At 43.6% G+C, this 18,240-nt stretch overlaps 1 protein-coding gene across 2 annotated transcripts in view; it reads right to left on the bottom strand.

Moving 5' to 3' along the window:
* The window catches only part of igsf21a (immunoglobin superfamily, member 21a), a 420,709-nt gene that overhangs the window by 231,722 nt on the left and 170,747 nt on the right, over window positions 1-18,240 (bottom strand). For both annotated transcript variants that reach the window (XM_073031771.1, XM_073031770.1), the window contains exon 4: window positions 2,053-2,171. In XM_073031771.1, coding sequence (XP_072887872.1) covers window positions 2,053-2,171 — 119 coding nt within the window. The remainder of the gene's footprint in view (window positions 1-2,052; window positions 2,172-18,240) is intronic.

Below are 18,240 nucleotides of genomic sequence, written 5' to 3'. Positions count from 1 at the left end.
CTGAGAGGAGGAGGAGGAGGAAAACTATAAATGCTGCTATGCCTTGGGCACCTGGAGTGATTGTTGTTGGCAGCTGCAGAAGCTTGGCACAATTGTCGAGCAGATCTCAGCCTGTGGGCCGCTTAAAGCTTTCTTCTTCTCCTAAGTGGTGGCAGGCTTCAGGAACACCGCAGCGTTCCTTTGACACAGTACTGAAAAAATACTTCAGATGAAGGGCTTGCAATTATGGATAAATTATTTTCACCAGCAGGAGCTATGAAACTAGTGGACACAGAGTTTACATAATTGGCTAAGGAACAGAAGGTGGGAGTTGGAAGCGATGCTGGTGGAAGTTGACAATTATTCTTTTATGCTGTTTTGTTGAACTGAAATAGCAGCAAGGAATAGGCCACTCTGCCCCTCAAGCCTGCCCCACTATTAAACATGATCCCGGTTGATCTGCCCCAAGCCTCAATTCCTCTTCTGTGCCAGTTCTCCTTTGCACTCAATTACTAACACTTTCAAAATAATATCTATCTCCTTGAGTTGGAAAGTATCACCTGGAAGACTGATGGAAACAAGCAATTAACTTTCAGAAGGGAAAAGCGTGAATACTTGAGGAAAGATATTTCTAGGACTACAAGAAGGAGACAAGAGGCTAGATGGATAGCTCAATAGAGACCATGTATGGGTCCAATAGACCAAGTACCATTTTCTTGCCGTCTATGATTCTGTGATTTAATCATAAGTATTGTTTGAATTTGACTGTCCCTAGTGAATGCTCATTACCAGTGTGAGTTAGGGAGTAATTAGGATGGTTCAGACCAACTGCCTACCTGTCGATGCTCAGTAAGAATCTTTTAAAAAATTTCAGCCAGTGAGTTGGAGCCGACATGGAAGAGTCTGGCTCCAGAGAGGTGGAAGAGTATTCAAGGGACGGTATTTAAGGATTTGGGGAAACAAGAGGGGATGGTTTTAATTTTGTCTGCGGCTGGATTTAATTTTAGTTTGAAGATGGAACGTGGCAAGGGCGCTTGTTTCTAGCTATTCGTAATCACCCTCACAAAGGTGGTGATGAGTCTCTTTCTTGAACAGCTGCAGTCTGCAGCATGACGGAATTCCCAGAGAAGTTATAAAAGTTAACTCCCTGGTGATGAAGGAGGAAAGCCCAAGAGAATGAATGAACAAGACCTTGGAAGCTAGGTTCAAGGGAAAGACTAACGGGAAAGACTAACAGGAAATAATGTTTTTTCTCGCTTATTAGGAGCAGGAGTGAGTGAGTGAGAGAGGAAAATGAGATGTAGAAACTGTTGTATAATACAAACTCTGATCCATTTTTTTCAATATACCAACTATTAGTTTGCCATTAATGAAAAACCAGGATCTAGAGGCCATGGATACTCCATAAATAACAACATTGCTGGGTGAAATAAGAATTCTGAGACTGTGATCGTATAAACAGTCCTTGAATTATAGAGATAAATTACCTTTTGCTCAGTTAATAGAAAAATGTCACTCACAAAGAACCCAAGCCAAAAAAAGAAACCAGGTTAGTAACTTCCCAAATCTAGTAATCCTGCCAGCCTTCTAGGCAGATTGGCTGCAAACTTGCTTTCATAACTTGCGTTTTCTTACACCGTGGTACCCGTGGGAAAAGGCGTGCATAGATATGTGCATCTGTATATACTGAAAATCTTCCGAGATGTGAGCTTTCTCAAACTCTCTTCCCATGCATTACATTCCCACGCCACGGTTGCATACTGGGTGGCATGATGTCATTACAGTTCGGGCATCAGAGTTCAGAGTTCAAACCCGGCGTCCTCTCTAAGGAATTTGTACATCATCCTAGCGGAATGCGTGCGTTTTCTCTGTGTGTTCCTGTTTCCTCCCACAGTCCAAAGATGTACCGGCTATTGGTCATTATAAGTTGTCTCATGATTAAGCTAGGGTTAAATCGGGAGTTGTTGGGCAGCACAGCTCAAAGGGCAAGAAAGGCCTGTTCAACGTTATGTCTCTAAATAAATAAAACTAAATAAATAAAATGGAAGGTTACCTCTGTGCTTGTTAACTTACCCATAACATTGAGAAAGGCACGGCCATATGCTTCCAGAAACTTCTTGCGGTTTGTTCTATCATAGATGCCAACATGACACTCGAAAGGTCCATTATCCAAAATCCGGACTTCAGGGATACTGTTTTAGACAAAAAAAGAAGAAAAATATTAATCATGATTCACCAGATTAAAACACAACTCACTCCTAAGTCAAATAGAGACAAGTCTCTGACACAGCAGAGAATTTTACCTGTCTTCCCCCCCTACCCCAACTCCTTAAAGACATACAGTACTTTGGTTAAGATATTTTAGCACAAATTATCACAGTGTTCCTGTGAGTGTAGCACTCTCTCTGGGAATGCTGGCTATGGAATTCTCCTATGTATAGATTGTGTGTGGATCTGTGTAATAATTCAGTTTCCTCATGGTGTGATCTAAAAAGATGATATGCAGATGTTGGATAAATGAGATGTTTTGGAGTTATTCTGGATCACATCATCATGCAATTCTATTTGTTTGCTACTTTGATAAGATTCAATGGATCAGCATTCTTCTTGTGCCCCATGAGAGCTCCCTGCTCTGCAGACTCAGGTCTGGCCAATACCAGGGCCAAGTTAACACCTGGGGGTTGCTACATCTGGAAGCAAATTGTCCAGGCAGAAGTCCTACATCGTATTCCATAGACTGAAGAAAAGAGGAAATTTTGTCACGATCAAAATGAGAGAAAGCATTTGATGGGAATATGCAACCCTTTTAATCATAGAAGATATAATCGAAGATTAGATTATCTCCAATAATGTCCCTCAGGTACAAATTCCCCATACTGCACCAGTGGGATACAGTCATACTTCCAATGCCTAATGACCTTTCTGAATAAAAATGATAGTTTTGTGATGATTATCAGTTGGATGGAAAGAACCTCAGTAATTTCATATCACCATATAAAGCGGGCAGTTTTCATTTTCACCAAAGGACATAAATATGACTGGCAAAGGTCAACCCTTCACTCCACCGTACAGAAATCTTATGATCTTCAAGCAAAATGACTAGGAACTTAATAATTTAGATATTTACATGGATGATCTTGCTCTGCTAAGACACATCCTAGAATGTGGTGGGACACATCATGAGTGATGTAACCTGAAGTCATCATGTGCTTCCGGTCTTTCGACATCAGTCTCACTCATGTGACCCAGCCAAGGCTGATCAGGCCCTGGCTTGTGTCTCAGCAGCTTTGGTCCACGGGTCATCCATAGCCATCTGGAGACTCATCCAGCAGGCTCTCTGATCGTCCAGATGGCTCTTCTCTTTGCAGCTCTCATAAAGCTAAGGAGAGAATAGGTTCTGCATAGCGAACACCCAGTAAAACCTCGACACCCTTCCTCTATGGGTTAGCATTGTGCCCTCCACTTCTGTCTCTAGCACTGCTCTACCAGCTCCTGGCATTTGGCTTTCTTACGCTCAAACACCTCCTCATCTGATCTTCTAAATAGAATGGGTCTATCATTGCAAGGTACAATGTTTGTACCTTTGTTTTGTATGCCATCCATACAGATAATTTCCATCAAATCAGTGCATCGAGGTAGAGCAAGGGAAAAGCCATATCAAGATGTAAAGTACAATGTTACAGTTACAGGGAAGCTGAAGTGCAAGCGGACAATAAGGTGCAAGGCCATGACAAGGTAGACTCTGACGTTACGAGTCAGTCTTATTGTAGAAGAGGCCCATTCAATAAAGCAACAGGATGGAACCATTCTTGAGCCTTCAGCATTCAGGCTTTGACTATTTTTGCTTTAAATGTACATCTCATGTTTCAAATTTAAAACCAATCACGACGGAAATAAAACATCTAAATAGTAAATTAGAAAGGAGTGCCCTGAGCATGGAACCCCATTTGGTGGAACAGCAGGATGCACAATCAAGACTAAAATCAGCGTGACCTATTCACAGTATCCTAATTGTACGGTTACTATTATGTTTTGTTAGAAAACTGGAATCACTATGGATTAAGCTGGTTATTGCTTCATCTGATGGCCTCTCCTGCAATGATCGGGTGCTACCTGTGGCTCCAGATGGAGAACTTCAACATCACATTGGTCATGAGGTCAAATCCAGCCTTGAACAGCCACATTAAGGGAAGTCAATCCGAATGTAAAAACCAAAGAAAGGGCACACAACAAAGCAAAAACTAGCGGGAAGATGGAGGATTGGGAAGCTTTTAAAAACCTACGGAGAGCAACTAAAGGAATCATTAGTTAGAAGGGAAAAGACAAAATATGAAAGAAAGCTAGCAAACAATATCAAAGTGGATAGTAAGAGCTTTTTCAAGTATGTAAAAAATAAAAGAGAGATGAGAGTTGATATCGGACCACTAGAAAATGAGGCAGAAGAAATAATAGTGGGGGGGGGGGGCAAGGAGATGGCAGATGAACTAAATGAATATTTTGCACCAGTCTTCACTGTGGAAGACACTAGCAGTGTGCTGGATGTTAAAGGGAGGGTGTGAGAGAAGTGGGTTGCAGTTGCTATTACAAGGGAGAAGATGCTCAAAAAGCTGAAAGACCTAAGGATATGTAAGTCACCCCAACCAGATGAACTGCACCCTAGGGTTCTGAAAGAGGCAGCATTAGAGATTGTGGAGGAATTAGCAATGAACTTCCAAAATTCACTGGACTCTGGTATGGTGCCAGAGGACTGGAAAATTGCAAACGTCTCTTCACTCTTTGAGAAAGGAGGAAAGCAGCAGAAAGGAAGTTATAAACCAGCTAGCCTGACCTCAGTGGTTGGGAAGATGTTGGAGTCAATTGTTAAGGATGAGGTTATGGAGTACTAGGTGACACGGGACAAGATAGGACAAAGTCAGCATTATTTCCTTAAGAGAAAATCTTGCTTGATGAACCTGTTGGGAGTCTTTGAGGAGATTACAAGTAGGATAGATAAAAGGGATGCAGTGGATGTACATTTGGACTTTCAGAAGGCCTTTCACAAGATAACACACGAGGCTGCTTACCTAGTTAAGAGCCCATGGTATTACAGGAAAGTTACTAACATGGTTAGAGCATTGGCTGATTGGTAGGAGGCAGCGAGTGGGAATAAAAGGATCCTTGTCTGGTTGGCTGCCAGTGACCAGTGGTGTTCCTCAGGGGTTGGTTTTGAGAACTCTTCTTTTTATGCTGTATATCAATGATTTAGCTGTTGGAACAGATGGCTTTGTTGCCAAGTTTGAAGATGATATGAAGATTGGTGAAGGAGCAGGCAGTGTTGAGGAAACAGGTAGGCTGCAGAAAGACTTAGACAGTTTAGGAGAACGGGCAAGAAAGGGCAAATTAAATACAATGTTGGAAAATGCATGGTCATGCACATTGGTAATAGAATTAAGTGTACAGACTATTTTCTAGATGAGGAGAAAATCCAAAAATCTGAGAAGCAAAGGGACTTGGGAATCCTTGTGCAGAACACCCTAAAGGTTAACTTGCAGGTAGAGTCAGTAGTGAGGAAGGCAAATGTAATGTTAGCATTCATTTCAAGAGGACTAGAGTATGAAAACAAGGATGCAATGCTAAAGCTTTATAAGGCACTGGTGAGGCTGCACTTTGAGTATTGTGAACAGTTTTGGGCTCCTCATCTAAGAAAAGGTGTCCTGGCAGTGGAGAGGGTCCAGTGGCGGTTCATAAAGATGATTCCAGAAATGAAAGAGATGTTTGATGGTTCTGGGTCTGTACTCACCTGGAATTTAGAAGGATGAGGGGGATCTCATTGAAACCTTCCGAATGTTGAAAGGCCTAGACAGAGTAGATGTGGAAAGGATGTTTCCCACGGTGGGGGAGTCTAGGACAAGAGAGCACAGACTCAGGATAGAGGGGCATCCATTTAAAAAAGAGATGCAGAGAAATTTCTTTTGCCAGAGTGTGGTGATTTTGTGGAATATGTTACCACAGGCAGCTGTGGAGGCCAGGTCGTTGGGTGTATTTAAGGCAGAGATTGATAGGTCCTTGATTGGACATGGCATCAAAGGTTATGGGGAGAAGGCCAAGGAATGCGGTTGAGGAGGGGCAAAAAGGATCAACCATGATTGAGTAGCCTAATTCTGCACCTACGTCTATGTCTTTTTACTAGGCCCACAAGAAGTTAAGCTTTTGTAAGCATAATACATACACTGTTACGATTTATTCTAAATGTAGGCACCAATTAGGAGCTTCTCGTTGTTGATGTTTTCTAAGCCTGGCACTAGTCTTGCTTGGCATTGTGCAAATAGAAAATTACTGCAGATGGTGGAAATGTGAAATAAAAACAGGAAGTGCAGGAAACATTCAGCAGGTGTCAGGACATAAGACAAGAACAGTCAATGGACATTTAAGAGTGAATCTATGTGCTTGCTTCAGGACATTATCAGCAGCATGGATGTAAAACCAAGAGACCCTGAATCTTACATGGCCTTTGGAGGACAGATAAATATTTTATTAAGAACAGAGTTGTTTTCTCTTAGAGATTCTATTGGAAGACACCCTTATCTTCAGACTGGCCTCTCAGCTGCATTATTATACTGAGGTTGCATCTTTCTAAGTTCTCAACCAGAATACTGTAGTCATATTGGGAATTCTTCAGAGAACCTCCAAAAACCATTTCCTCCTCACTGTTTCTAATCACATCTAAACCCAGCAATGGGGATGGAACTGTGCAAGGGCAAGAATTACACAGGAGTCGGGATGAATTTGAACGGGGGTGGGGGGGGGATCAAGTTGTACAAGAACAGATTCAGAGGTATGCCAGAGAGAAGCAGTAGGGGCAAGGATGGAGATGCCCAGTTCAATTACTTAATTCAGATTGTAGATCAACAAAAGTGTACTGGATTAATATATTTGTACTGTAGAGCATTGTAAACAAACATCAGTATTAATGTACAAGGAAATGCAATGAAAATACTAACCTCTCCAAAGGTATTTCAGGAATTAATCTAAATACACATTACCAGTCAGCCTAAACAAACAATGCGAACTAATCGAAACACACTTTACAAACACATTTGTGCTCAAGATGGGTGTCACTCAGACCGGCTGCAAGGTAGTTAAATGGAAGGATGCATTTTACTTGGCTTGCAAGATGCTGAAAAAGAGGCCAGGAGTGCAGCACAGAAACTACTGTTTGTACAGACGTAGAGGGAGTTAGGATACAGTAAGTGCTCCCAGCCCTAAAAGCTCAAACATTGGAGTTGATAATTAAAGGGAACACACACATGCAACTGCCTCTGCCTGCGATTTCTCCATCGTCCTGCAGCCCAGCAGAATTACAATGACTACCGTGTATCATCCCGTGAGGGACTCACCTGCTGACATTTTCCAAACCGCTACATCTACAAGGCACAGTTCAGGACAGTAGAGGAATACTCTCTGCATGCTTGAATGAATGCAGCTCCAGCAATACCAAAGAAACTCTATCAGTATTCAGGACAAAGCAGTTCTCTTAAATGGCACACTTCATCCACCACGTTACATATTAACTCCCACCATCGCTGGTGCACAGTGGCTGCAGTGTGAACTGCATACAAAAAAGTACAAAGTTACTTACCTGCGGTGCTCCAACAGTTTCTCCCTAACTGGAACCTGGAGGTAGTGGCGCACTGGAATATCTCAACCTCCAGGCTCCCCTTCCATGCCATTCTGACTTGAAATACGTCACTGATTATTCATTGTTATTGCACGTGAACCCAGAAACTGCCCTGCCAATAGCACTGAGGGGGTGGTTGGCATCTGTCTGTCTCAAAGGACAATGGGTGATGATGATGATCATCAGTAGCCTGGGTAGAAGGTATGGAGATCCTGAGATGCCCAGTCGTTAAGACGGCCCTCTCTGCCTCACCAGTGTAGTGAGGTTATGAAGCAATATCTTTGGCACCGGCTTGGCTGCAGGAGGAGCTGGAAGGATGTTCAATGACATCCAGCCGCCTTTGGGGCCCCACTCCGGCTTTGCCGACGCTATTTAAAACTGTTTGCTCGAAGAACTGTGTTTTGGTTTAAAGCCACACAAACACATGCCACTGACAATATTTAAAAATGAAGATACTCCGGGCTATTTTATCAGTCTGTATTTGTTCTTTAAAAGTAGTCCCAAATAAATGATTACCCAATTAACCAATGGCCTAATTAACCTGAATCCACTATGCATAGATGTTTCCTGAAGGTTGTCATAGCTGGGGGAGGTAGGGGGGGGATAAGCTCACACTATCCATTAAGGGCTGCTAAAGCACTCATCTCAAATAGCCTCTGACAACCAGGTTCAGCTCCTGGCCTTCACGTGTGGCGTAGCTTCTGTTTCTACTGACAGGAGAAGGGCAAAGGTGGGTTACTGGCGCCTTCAAATCAGTCACTTTGGGCAGATGGGGCCTGTCAGCCCTGGTTAGCAGCTCATCTAGGGAAAAGAAATTCTGATCTGAAACTTCCGCTGCATCACAGCTCCACCCACTCATGGTGAAGGCTTTGTGCGTAACCCTGAGAAAATATCCAGAGCTGAAGTCCCTACGGCAGTACAACGTTGAGGCCCACACAGACTGGCTGCTCCTGTGACTCTACTGGTGCCGAACTGGATCGGTCTCTGCTGCTCCTTTGGATTCATCAGCTGCGTGGAGAGGGGGAGCCTGCCTGCTCTCCATATTGTGCTGCCCTGGCTTGTGCACTGGCTTGCATATCAAAGCGACAATAAAAACACACTATCCATGGTTGGCCCTAACCAACAGAGGTCCTCTACCTCAATGCCACTGGCATTCCCTCTTTGTAACTGCATCAGTATGTTGAGCCCAGGATGGACCTTCAGAGACGTTGACACCCAGGAGCTTGAAACTCCTCACCCTTTCCACTGCTGACCCCTCGGTGAGGACCGGCGTGTAGTCCCACAACTTCCCCTTCTGAAGCCCACTATCAACCTCACTCCTTGTCGCCCTCTGAGATTCTGCTGACAACCGTTGTGACAGCGGTGGTGCTTGCACTATTCCCAGTCATGGGTGCAGAGGGATTAAAGCAGCAGTTTAAGCATGCGTCCTTGAGGTGCGCCTCTGCTAATTGTCAGTGAGATGGAGATGTTATTTCCAATTCACACTGACTGCAGTTTCTCAGTGAGGAAGGATCTACTTGCAGAGGGAGGTACAGAAGCCCAGGTTTTAAAGCTTATTGATTAGTGCTGAGGGGACGATGCTGCTGAATGCTGTACCGCAGTCAATAAACAACAGACTGACATAGACATTGCCATTGTCCAGGTGGTCCAAGCCGAGTGGAGAGCCAGTGACATTGCACCCATTATGGCAGTAGGCAAATTTCAGCAGACCCAGGTCCTTGCTTAGGCAGGAGCCTAATTTTAACCATGATGAGCCTCTCAAAGCATTTCATCACAAGTACCCTTCTATAGCTCAGCACGGCTGAGGTCAAGTTCAACGCCCATCTCAGCTGAGTCCAACCATCGGAGCATAAATTTGAAGTTGAACCTAGTACTTTAGAAGATGAACACTAGAAGCAGGAGAAGGTTATTCAGCCCTTCCTGTTACTTTACCATTCATTGAGATCATAGCTGATCTTTAACCTCTGCATCACTCTTGTACAGTAACCCATTACCTCCTGCTTTCCTTAATATCTAAAAATCTATTCACGCCTGTCTTGAATATGCTCACTAACTGGGCCTACATAACACTCATGGGCAGAATTTCTAAAGATACATTGCTCTCTGAGTGAATAAATCTCTTCTCATAATCAAGAGAAAATCTAGGGTCTTGGCTTGAATCGTTGACTGTACTCTTTTCCATAGATGCTACCTGGCCTTGAGTTTCTTCGGGGGGGGGGGGGGGGTGTGTGTGTGTGTGTGTGTGTGTGTGTGTGTGTGTGTGTGTGTGTGTGTGTGTGTGTGTGTGTGTGTGTGTGTGTGTGTGTGTGTGTGTTGTGTGTGTGTGTGTGTGCGTGCGTGTGTGTGTGCGTGCTCTGACTGACCCCTTATTTTGAGGCTGTGACTCGTGGGTCTCAACGTTCTGGCATGGTAAACATCAATCTTGTAACTTCCAGTGAAATCCCATTGGTTTTTTCCGTAGTTCTTGCAACTTGATGGCACATTGTGCTCTTGTTCCGTTGAGCAATCAGGGGATATTCCAGTTCCACCCTGGCCTTTTGCCAATCAATAGACTTAAAAGGATCTCATACTCACCGAGATTAAGGAGGTCGTCAAAGCACTTAAGCCATTCATGTTTAATACTTTGCATAATCCCACTGAACTCCAACTGTGATGTTCATGAAGATGTGCTTAGTTACTGTCAGTAACTGTGCAGTGGCATAGTTTGCTGCAGTAATCCTGTGTACAATCCTTTACAGTAATCACAAAACAATGGGCATTATCCTAAAGGGTCAATGCTTCTGGTGTTAAACGCACAAACCCACTTTGGAAGTAAGTAGTGGGAAAACAAATACAGGCCAATAAAGCTGAGACAATGAGCCAAGTCCAATATCTGCTACTCCTGGTCATTCAGCAGTAGAATCATCCTGCAGGAAACTGCATGCCACAGCTTCAGATTTGAATGGAATTGCGTACGCCACCTTCCACCCTTCCCCTGCCTTTGCTACCAAGGCTGAATAGGCAGTTGCTGTCTAAGCAGGAAAGTGGCCATGTGCAGCAATAAGCATCTTTGGGATGTTTTCCCAATAACTCCGAGGCGGGGGGGGGGGGGGCACGTGAAAATAATTTCATTGAAGTGTTTTTATTGTCGTCATTTATTTCACTGTTTTCATTGCTTTGTTTCAAATTTAAAAGCTCATGTGTAGAAAATGTTTATTTATTAAGTAATCATAGTCCCTGCAGCATCTGAGAAATATTAATTCAATATTTTTTTCCATGTGAATGCCAGCTATTACTTTTTGACACTTATTAAATGTATGTTACTGAGGACCTTATTGAAATTTAAACTTCTGCTACACTGTGGGAGAAAATCCTCTTTGCAAAGTCCCGAAGTCACAGAGTGAGAGTCAGAGGGTTATATAATGCACAAATGAGCCCTTCAGCCCCACTTGTCCAAACCAACCAAGGTGCCTTTCTGAGCTGGTTTTATTTGCCTATATTCCTCTAAGACCACTCTATCCATATGCCTATCCAAATGTTTTTTTAAACATTGCAGTTGTACCCACCTCTACTACTTCCATTCACCTACCATCGCTAAACAGTTCAGGCAAGTTAAAACAGCCCTCATACTTGTCTGAACAGATGCAGGTTTTTTCTCCCTGAGGCTGGGTGACAGCAGAACTAGAGATCATAGGCTTAGGGTGAAAGCTGAAAGATTTAAGGGGAATCTGAGGAGAAACATCTTCATTCAGAGGGAGGTGCGAATGTGGAAGAAGAGGCCAGTGGAAGTGGGGTGGGGGGGGTGGGGGTTGCAGTGCTGTGGCGTAAATGAAGTCAATGGAGAAAAGTACTGTTAGATATAAAACAGCTTCTTTATTTGACAAAACAATGTACAGCAGGCATTATATACAGATGCTTTTGGTCAGAAGGTCTAGCTGGTCCAACATGGGGCTCAATATTTGATGTACCACACAGCAAAAGACCATTACATATTGACAATGTACGGACAATGCTTCCTTTGAAACTACACACCTTCACACTTCCTGAAGTGCATCCGTACCACAGACATCCAAATGAATTTTAATCAGCACTGTCTGGTTGGGATTCACAGCTTTTAGGAACCGATTGTTCAGAGCTGCACTCCATTATGTATTCAGATGTGAACACTGGTAGCCAAAGTCAATTACAAAATGTGTATGTCCTAAACTCAAAAATCACTCTTAAAATGTTGGTTCAATTGTAACGTTTAAGGGAAGTTTGAATAGGTACATGGATGGTAGGGGTTCAGACGTAGCTTGGTTCCGAGTGCAGACAGAACTAGAACAAGACCATGTCGGCGTGTACTAGATTGGCTGAAGGGCTGGTTCCTATTCTATAGTACCCTATGATACTACTTCATAATCTCAAGCAGTAATTGAGTCAAGACTGTCCAATTTTTTGTTCTGCTTGGCTCTCCCTGCAGTTAATAGAGCAAAGGTCGCCAGATGATTAGTCCAGGATGTAGGATAGATTCTTATGACAGTGGATGCTATTGAGCTCATCAGTTCTATGTGGCAACACACACAAAATGCTGGAGGAACTCAACAGGCTAAGCAGCACCTATGGAAAAAAGTACAGTCAACGTTTCAGATCAAGACCACACTGCCCCCATCCTCATCGCTCCCACACCCTGCACCTCCTAGCCAAGATCCACAAACCCTCTTGTCCAGTTAGACCCATTGTTTCAGCATGTTCCTGCTCTACTGAACTCATATCTGCATACTTCCACTATGTTTTATCCCCCTGAGTTCAGACCCTTCCTACCTACATCCGTGACACTTCACACGCTCTGGATCTTCTCAATGATTTCAGGTTCCTTGGCCCCCATCATCTTATTTTTACTACGGATGGCTATGTCCCTAAACACATCCATCCCCCACCAGAAGGCCTCAAGGCTCACTGTTTCTTTCTGGATACCAAACCCAGCCAGATCCCCTCCACCATCACTCTCCTCCGTCTGCTGGAACTTGTCCTCACTCTTCATAACTACTCCTTTGGCTCCTCCCACTTCCTTCAGACAAAAGATGTAGCCATGGGCACTTGCATGGGTCCCAACCGTGCCTGCTTTTTTGTCGGCTACGTGGAACAGTCTATGTTCCAAGCCTACACTGGTGGCTGTCCCCCACTTTTCCTACGCTACATCAATGACTGTATTGGTGCTGTTTTCTGCACCCTTGCAGAGCTCATTGACTTTATCAACTTTGCCTCCAACTTCCACCCTGCCCTCAAATTCGAGTCCAGCACATAATTCTCCAGAACGTAATTCTCCATCTCAAATAGGATCTCACCACCAAGTACACCTTTCACTCCCCCCCCCCCACTTTCTGCTTTCCACAGGGATCACTCCCTACACATCTCCCTTATCCATTCGTCCCTACCCACTGATCCCCCTCCTGGCACTTATCCTTGCAAGCGGAGTAAGTGCTACACCTGCCCCTACACCTCCTCCCTCACTACCATTCAGGACCCTAAACAGTCCTTCCAGGTGAGGCGACCTGTGGCTCTATTGGGGTCATATACTGTGTTCGTTGCTCCCAGTGTAGCTTCCTGTATACCGATGAGACCTGACGCAGATTGGGAGACTGCTTCGCCGAGCACCTACGTTCCATCCATCAGAAGAAGCGGGATCTCCCAGTAGCCACCCATTTAAATTCCATTTCCCATTCCCATTCCGATATGTCAATCCATGGCCTCTTCTACTGTTGTGATGGGGCCACACTCAGGTTGGAGGAACAACACCTTATATTCCGTCTGGATTGCCTCCAAGCTGATGGCATGAACACAAATTTCTCGAACTTCCAATAATGGCCCCACCCTTCACCATTCCCCATCCCCTTTTCCCTCTCTCACCTTATCTCCTTGCCTGCCCATTGCCTCCCTCTGATGTTACTCTCCCCCTTTTCATTCTTCCAAGGCTTTCTATTCTCTCCTATCAGATTCCCCCTTCTCCAGCCCTGTATCGCTTTCACTAATCAACTTTCCAGCTCTTTACTTCATCCCTCCCCTTCCCGGTTTCACCTACCACCTTGTGTTTCTCTCTCTCTCACCTTTTACATCTACTCCTCATCTTTCCTCTCCAGTCCTGCCAAAGGGTCTCGGCCCAAAACGTCAACTGTACTTTTTCTGATAGATGCTGCCTGCCTTACTGATTTCTTCCAGCATTTTGCGTGTGTTGCTTGGATTTCCAGCATCTGCAGATGTTCTCTTTGTTTGTAATTCTATGTGGCTCTCAGAGCGATCCCATAAGTCCCATTCCTCTACTTGTTCCCCGATAGCCTGTTCTCTCTCACATGTCCATCATCTCCACTGTGGATCTTCTGCCAGACACTTACACGAGCTGTAACTTACCGAGTTAATGCCTTCACCAGCACGTCTTTGGGATGTGGAAAGAAGCTGTGAATGGAGGGAAATGTGCAAGCTCTACACGGACAGCAGCTAGTGCGGATCGAACCAGGGTCACTGGCGGTGTGAAGCAGCAGCACTGTGTTGTCTTGGAGTTTCAAGTCAAAGACTTTCTGTCCAAACGGGTAAATGTTAGGAAAGTTGTAGAGATGCTGGAGATATGAAGGGTACAAAGGGAATGAACCTACTTGCAGTTCGGTGGGCTAAAGGAGACAATGACACAAAAGGTGATGAGTGAGAGTGGAGGTCTGTTCATCACAGAAAGGCTGTCAGAGGATGATGTAGATAGAAGGGGATAGATTTTAAAAAACAGGGAGGAAGGAAAACAGTGCTGGACCTATGTGGCAGAAAACATTAAAGAAGGAAAACAGTGCTGATGCTAGGAATCTGAATCTGAGAGAATGCTGGAATAATCAGCAGGTTGGTGGCATTTATAGAAAGAGAAAGAAAACAGAATTAGTATTAGCTAGTTAATGCCAGTTATACCGCTGGCTTGCCATTTTGGACAGCAAAGAAGGTCCTCCATCTCTGTCTGTCTTTGTTGTGCCCCAGGTGTGGTTCAGGATCTCCATTTCTGCCTTTACAGTACGGCACCAAGTTGCCTTTGGTCTTCCATGTTTCCTCGGCCCTTCAGGGGTCCAAAGAACCCTCTCTTCTCATTACATGCCCAATCATCCGCCACCATTTTCTCACGGTGATTGTGGCCATGTTCTCTTCATGACACTGAAGGAGTAGGTCATGGTTGGAGATCTTTCCTGGCCAGAAAATATGGAGGATCTTCCAGTGACTTATGGTGTGAAATGATGACAGCTTTGCGAGGTCATTCTCTGTCACATGCCAGCATTCTGACCCATACAAGAAAATGGCTTTGCAGTCGGAAAATCAGTCCTGACACAACATTGAAAGGCTCGTGATCTGACATTCAGTGCTGGGTCCTTTGTTGTTTTCATATATATGAGTGATTTGGACAAGAATGTAGGTGACACGATTGATAAATCCACAGATGACAGCGGACAGTGAAGGAAGTTGTCAGTATTTGCAACAGAATAGAGATCAATTGGGAAAGTGGACAAGGGAAGGGCAGATGGAATTTAACCTAGACAAGTGATTTATGAAGTTAAACCAGGTCAGGACATAAACAATGCATGGCAGAGCCCTGGAGAGTGCGGTTGAACAATGTGAAATTGGGGTACAAGTTGGGTCTGCCCGCTCTGTGAGTCAGTTGAGATGCCTAAAGGCCTAATGTTCGCACGCCTGAAACTGAGTCCAAATCCGGGAGTGTTTGAGGCTGGAGTTGGAAGAATACAGACTATTTGGGGGTTAGCGGGCTGTGTATGTATGTGGATGTAAGGGAGGAATGGGGGGCTTTGTCACTTCCTTGTGTTCTGTGTTGTTCCGCCGAGCATCGTTGGCGCCACAATGTGTGGCAACACTTACAGCCTACTCCCGGCAAATCCTTGGATGTGTTGGTTGTTAACTCGATGCATTTCACTGTATGTTTCGATGTACACATGATAAATAAACTTGAATCTTGAAATATGGTTGTGTGTACGTAGGGTTCCGCTCACTGTGAATGGGGTATAAGTAAAGTGGAGGCTCTAGGAGAGTAGGCTATTACATTATGGTTACTATAATCTATATTTTTGACTATCCATAATGCTTTGAATTCACAATACATTAAATAAGCTCCAAGTGCCCAGGCTATCTGGCCAAAGCTTTTGGAAATACTAATAGTCTGAAAGCTTTTGAATTAGAAACTATTCCAAGAGCACTTCATCTATCCAAACAAACAAAGAACTAGTACAATCAGAATTCTGCTGTGTGTCAAGAAGCAGTCTGTTTACTGTGGCATTTTGTGTCAATATGCAGTAAACTCATTTCAACAATGGAACACAGATGTAGGAAAACCTTGCAGTTTATTTTTCTCAACTTAAATGTTAACTCTGTAAATGAATTCTTCTGTTAAAATCGGCTTCTCAACTGAAACCCCCTTTGTTAGCATTGAAGCTATTGAAATTTCTCGACTCCCTGGAATGTAAGTGAAAATTGTGACTTTATAATGTATTAAAATTGTATCAAAGAGCTAACATTGATATGATTGTAGAGGGATAGAAGAGCTGAAGTTCTGCTGGTTCATGCCCGAGTGGAGTGGAGTGCAAAATATGGGATTAAATCAAAGGGAAATCCGCAAATACAGCTATTAATAGTTATGGAGGTTTTATCTCAGATGTATGATCTCTCAGCTGCAAGGGCATTCAACAGTCATGGAAGGATGACCTAGCCAGTCATAAGCAGATACTGGTAGAGGGACCAGTAGGTTTGAGGCTGCAGTCAGGGAAGAATCAATTGCTCAGTTACTAAGTCACGCTTCATTGGATCACTCGACAAGGAGTACTAAGCCAAACACCTCACATTGTCTCGTGTTTGACAGAAAGAGAAGCCTTTCATAGTGTCATCTGCCACATTACGATTCCTGCAAACTCTCAACCTCGGGAAAGATGTATCACCATTCTAGTCATTTATTAAACCTGCTAAATCCAGACCTGCCGAAGGGTTTCGGCTTGAAACGTCGACTGTACTTTTTTTCCATAGATGCTGCCTGGCCTGCCGAGTTCCTCCATCATTTTGTGTGTGTTGCTCGGAATTCCAGCATCTGCAGATTTTCTCTTGTTTGTGATTCACTAAACCTTGGTTTGGGATGTTTGGACACCTACACCAATTCAATTATCAGCCTTTTGTATGTTGGGAAGGAATTACAGAAGCCTGAAGGCACACAGTCAGCAATTCAGGAACAACTTCTTCCCCACGCCATCCGATTTCTATACGGACACTACCTCATTACTTTATATTTCTGCTTTTTTTCCACTACTTATTTTAACTAACTATTTTATAGAAATATACTTACTGTAATTCAATTGTTTTCTTTATGTAAAGGGGGTTTCTTCTTTTTCTTTGTTACTGCGTATGTTAATCAAAATGGCTTCTTTGGTTTGTTAAAAGTAGGAATGCTTCTTTGTTATGAGAGAGTGCTGAAAGCTTGTTTGGGTTAAAATTTACTGATAACAGGAATTGTATTCCTTTGTTAACCAATTGGGATTAATGTTGTTCTTTCTTCTGAGTCTGTAAGCTAGTGTTGGCGGGCATTTTGGGTGAGTACCGGTGCAAGGGGTTGAGAGAGAGAGGACGCGATGCTGTAAGCTGGGCGAGGAACGGACCCCAAGCGGGGGTCCGAGGCCAGGAGGTACCACGAGGAGAGGAGATGAGGATAGATGTGCTTGGTTGATCACTTCGGGTGGTCCTGAGCTGTAAGTTGAGGAGTTCGGAGGGGATCGAATGGTGGCCAGAAGACTTCAGTAATTGAGCTCCAACAGTTGTGCACAAAGTGGTTTGGACTTTGATACGTTTTGGCGCCTTTTCTTTATTTTATTTTCCTTCATATCTACTGTATCATTATTAATCACTTAGTTATAGTAATCTTTATTAATTGTAATAATTTAATCATATATGGTGTCCTGTTTGTTTTTTTGGGTGAGGCGGGAACATCACACAGCATCCACACCAGCTGATTACCCAGTTTGGCGGGGCCGAAGGCTGCTCCCCCTAGACGAGAACGAGCTGAGTGAGCCTGAGGTGATCCAGGGGGTTACATTTATATTTATCATGTATTGCATTGTACTGCTGCCATAAAGTTAGCAAATTTCACAACATATGCGAGTGATATTAAACCCGATTCTGACTCTGATTCTGACATATGTAGGCAAGGGAAGTCACCTGTCTTACAAGAAGTATTTCTGAGCTAAAAAAAGACAAAACTATGAATGGAATCATTTAGTTTTTGACCATGTATTCCCCTTCATGAAATCCAGCATCTGCAGTGTTAGAGGTAGAATTGCCCTGACTGGCAATTTCTATTATTCCAAACTAATATCATCTTATAGTATTGAGATTAGAAATGATTTTGAGAAATAAAATAAGTCAGTTTATTCTGTTAAAAGATAGCATCAGAAGTGAAATAACATTTCCTATAAATGGCTATTGATGATGTTGGCAGAACAAGGGTTTAATGATCTTTTGGTATTTCTTTCGCTGCGTGTTTACAGTCACTAATCCCTTTTACTGGAAAGTGACAGACAAAGGAACCTCACTCCAACACATTAATCTTTCTTAAATATATTTCAGCAAAA

This window comes from Hemitrygon akajei, chromosome 29 (assembly GCF_048418815.1).
Source record: "Hemitrygon akajei chromosome 29, sHemAka1.3, whole genome shotgun sequence".
Classification (NCBI taxonomy): Eukaryota; Metazoa; Chordata; class Chondrichthyes; order Myliobatiformes; family Dasyatidae; genus Hemitrygon; species Hemitrygon akajei.
The sequence above is the reverse complement of the archived record's forward strand: the minus strand, read 5'-3'. Positions and strand labels throughout refer to the sequence as shown.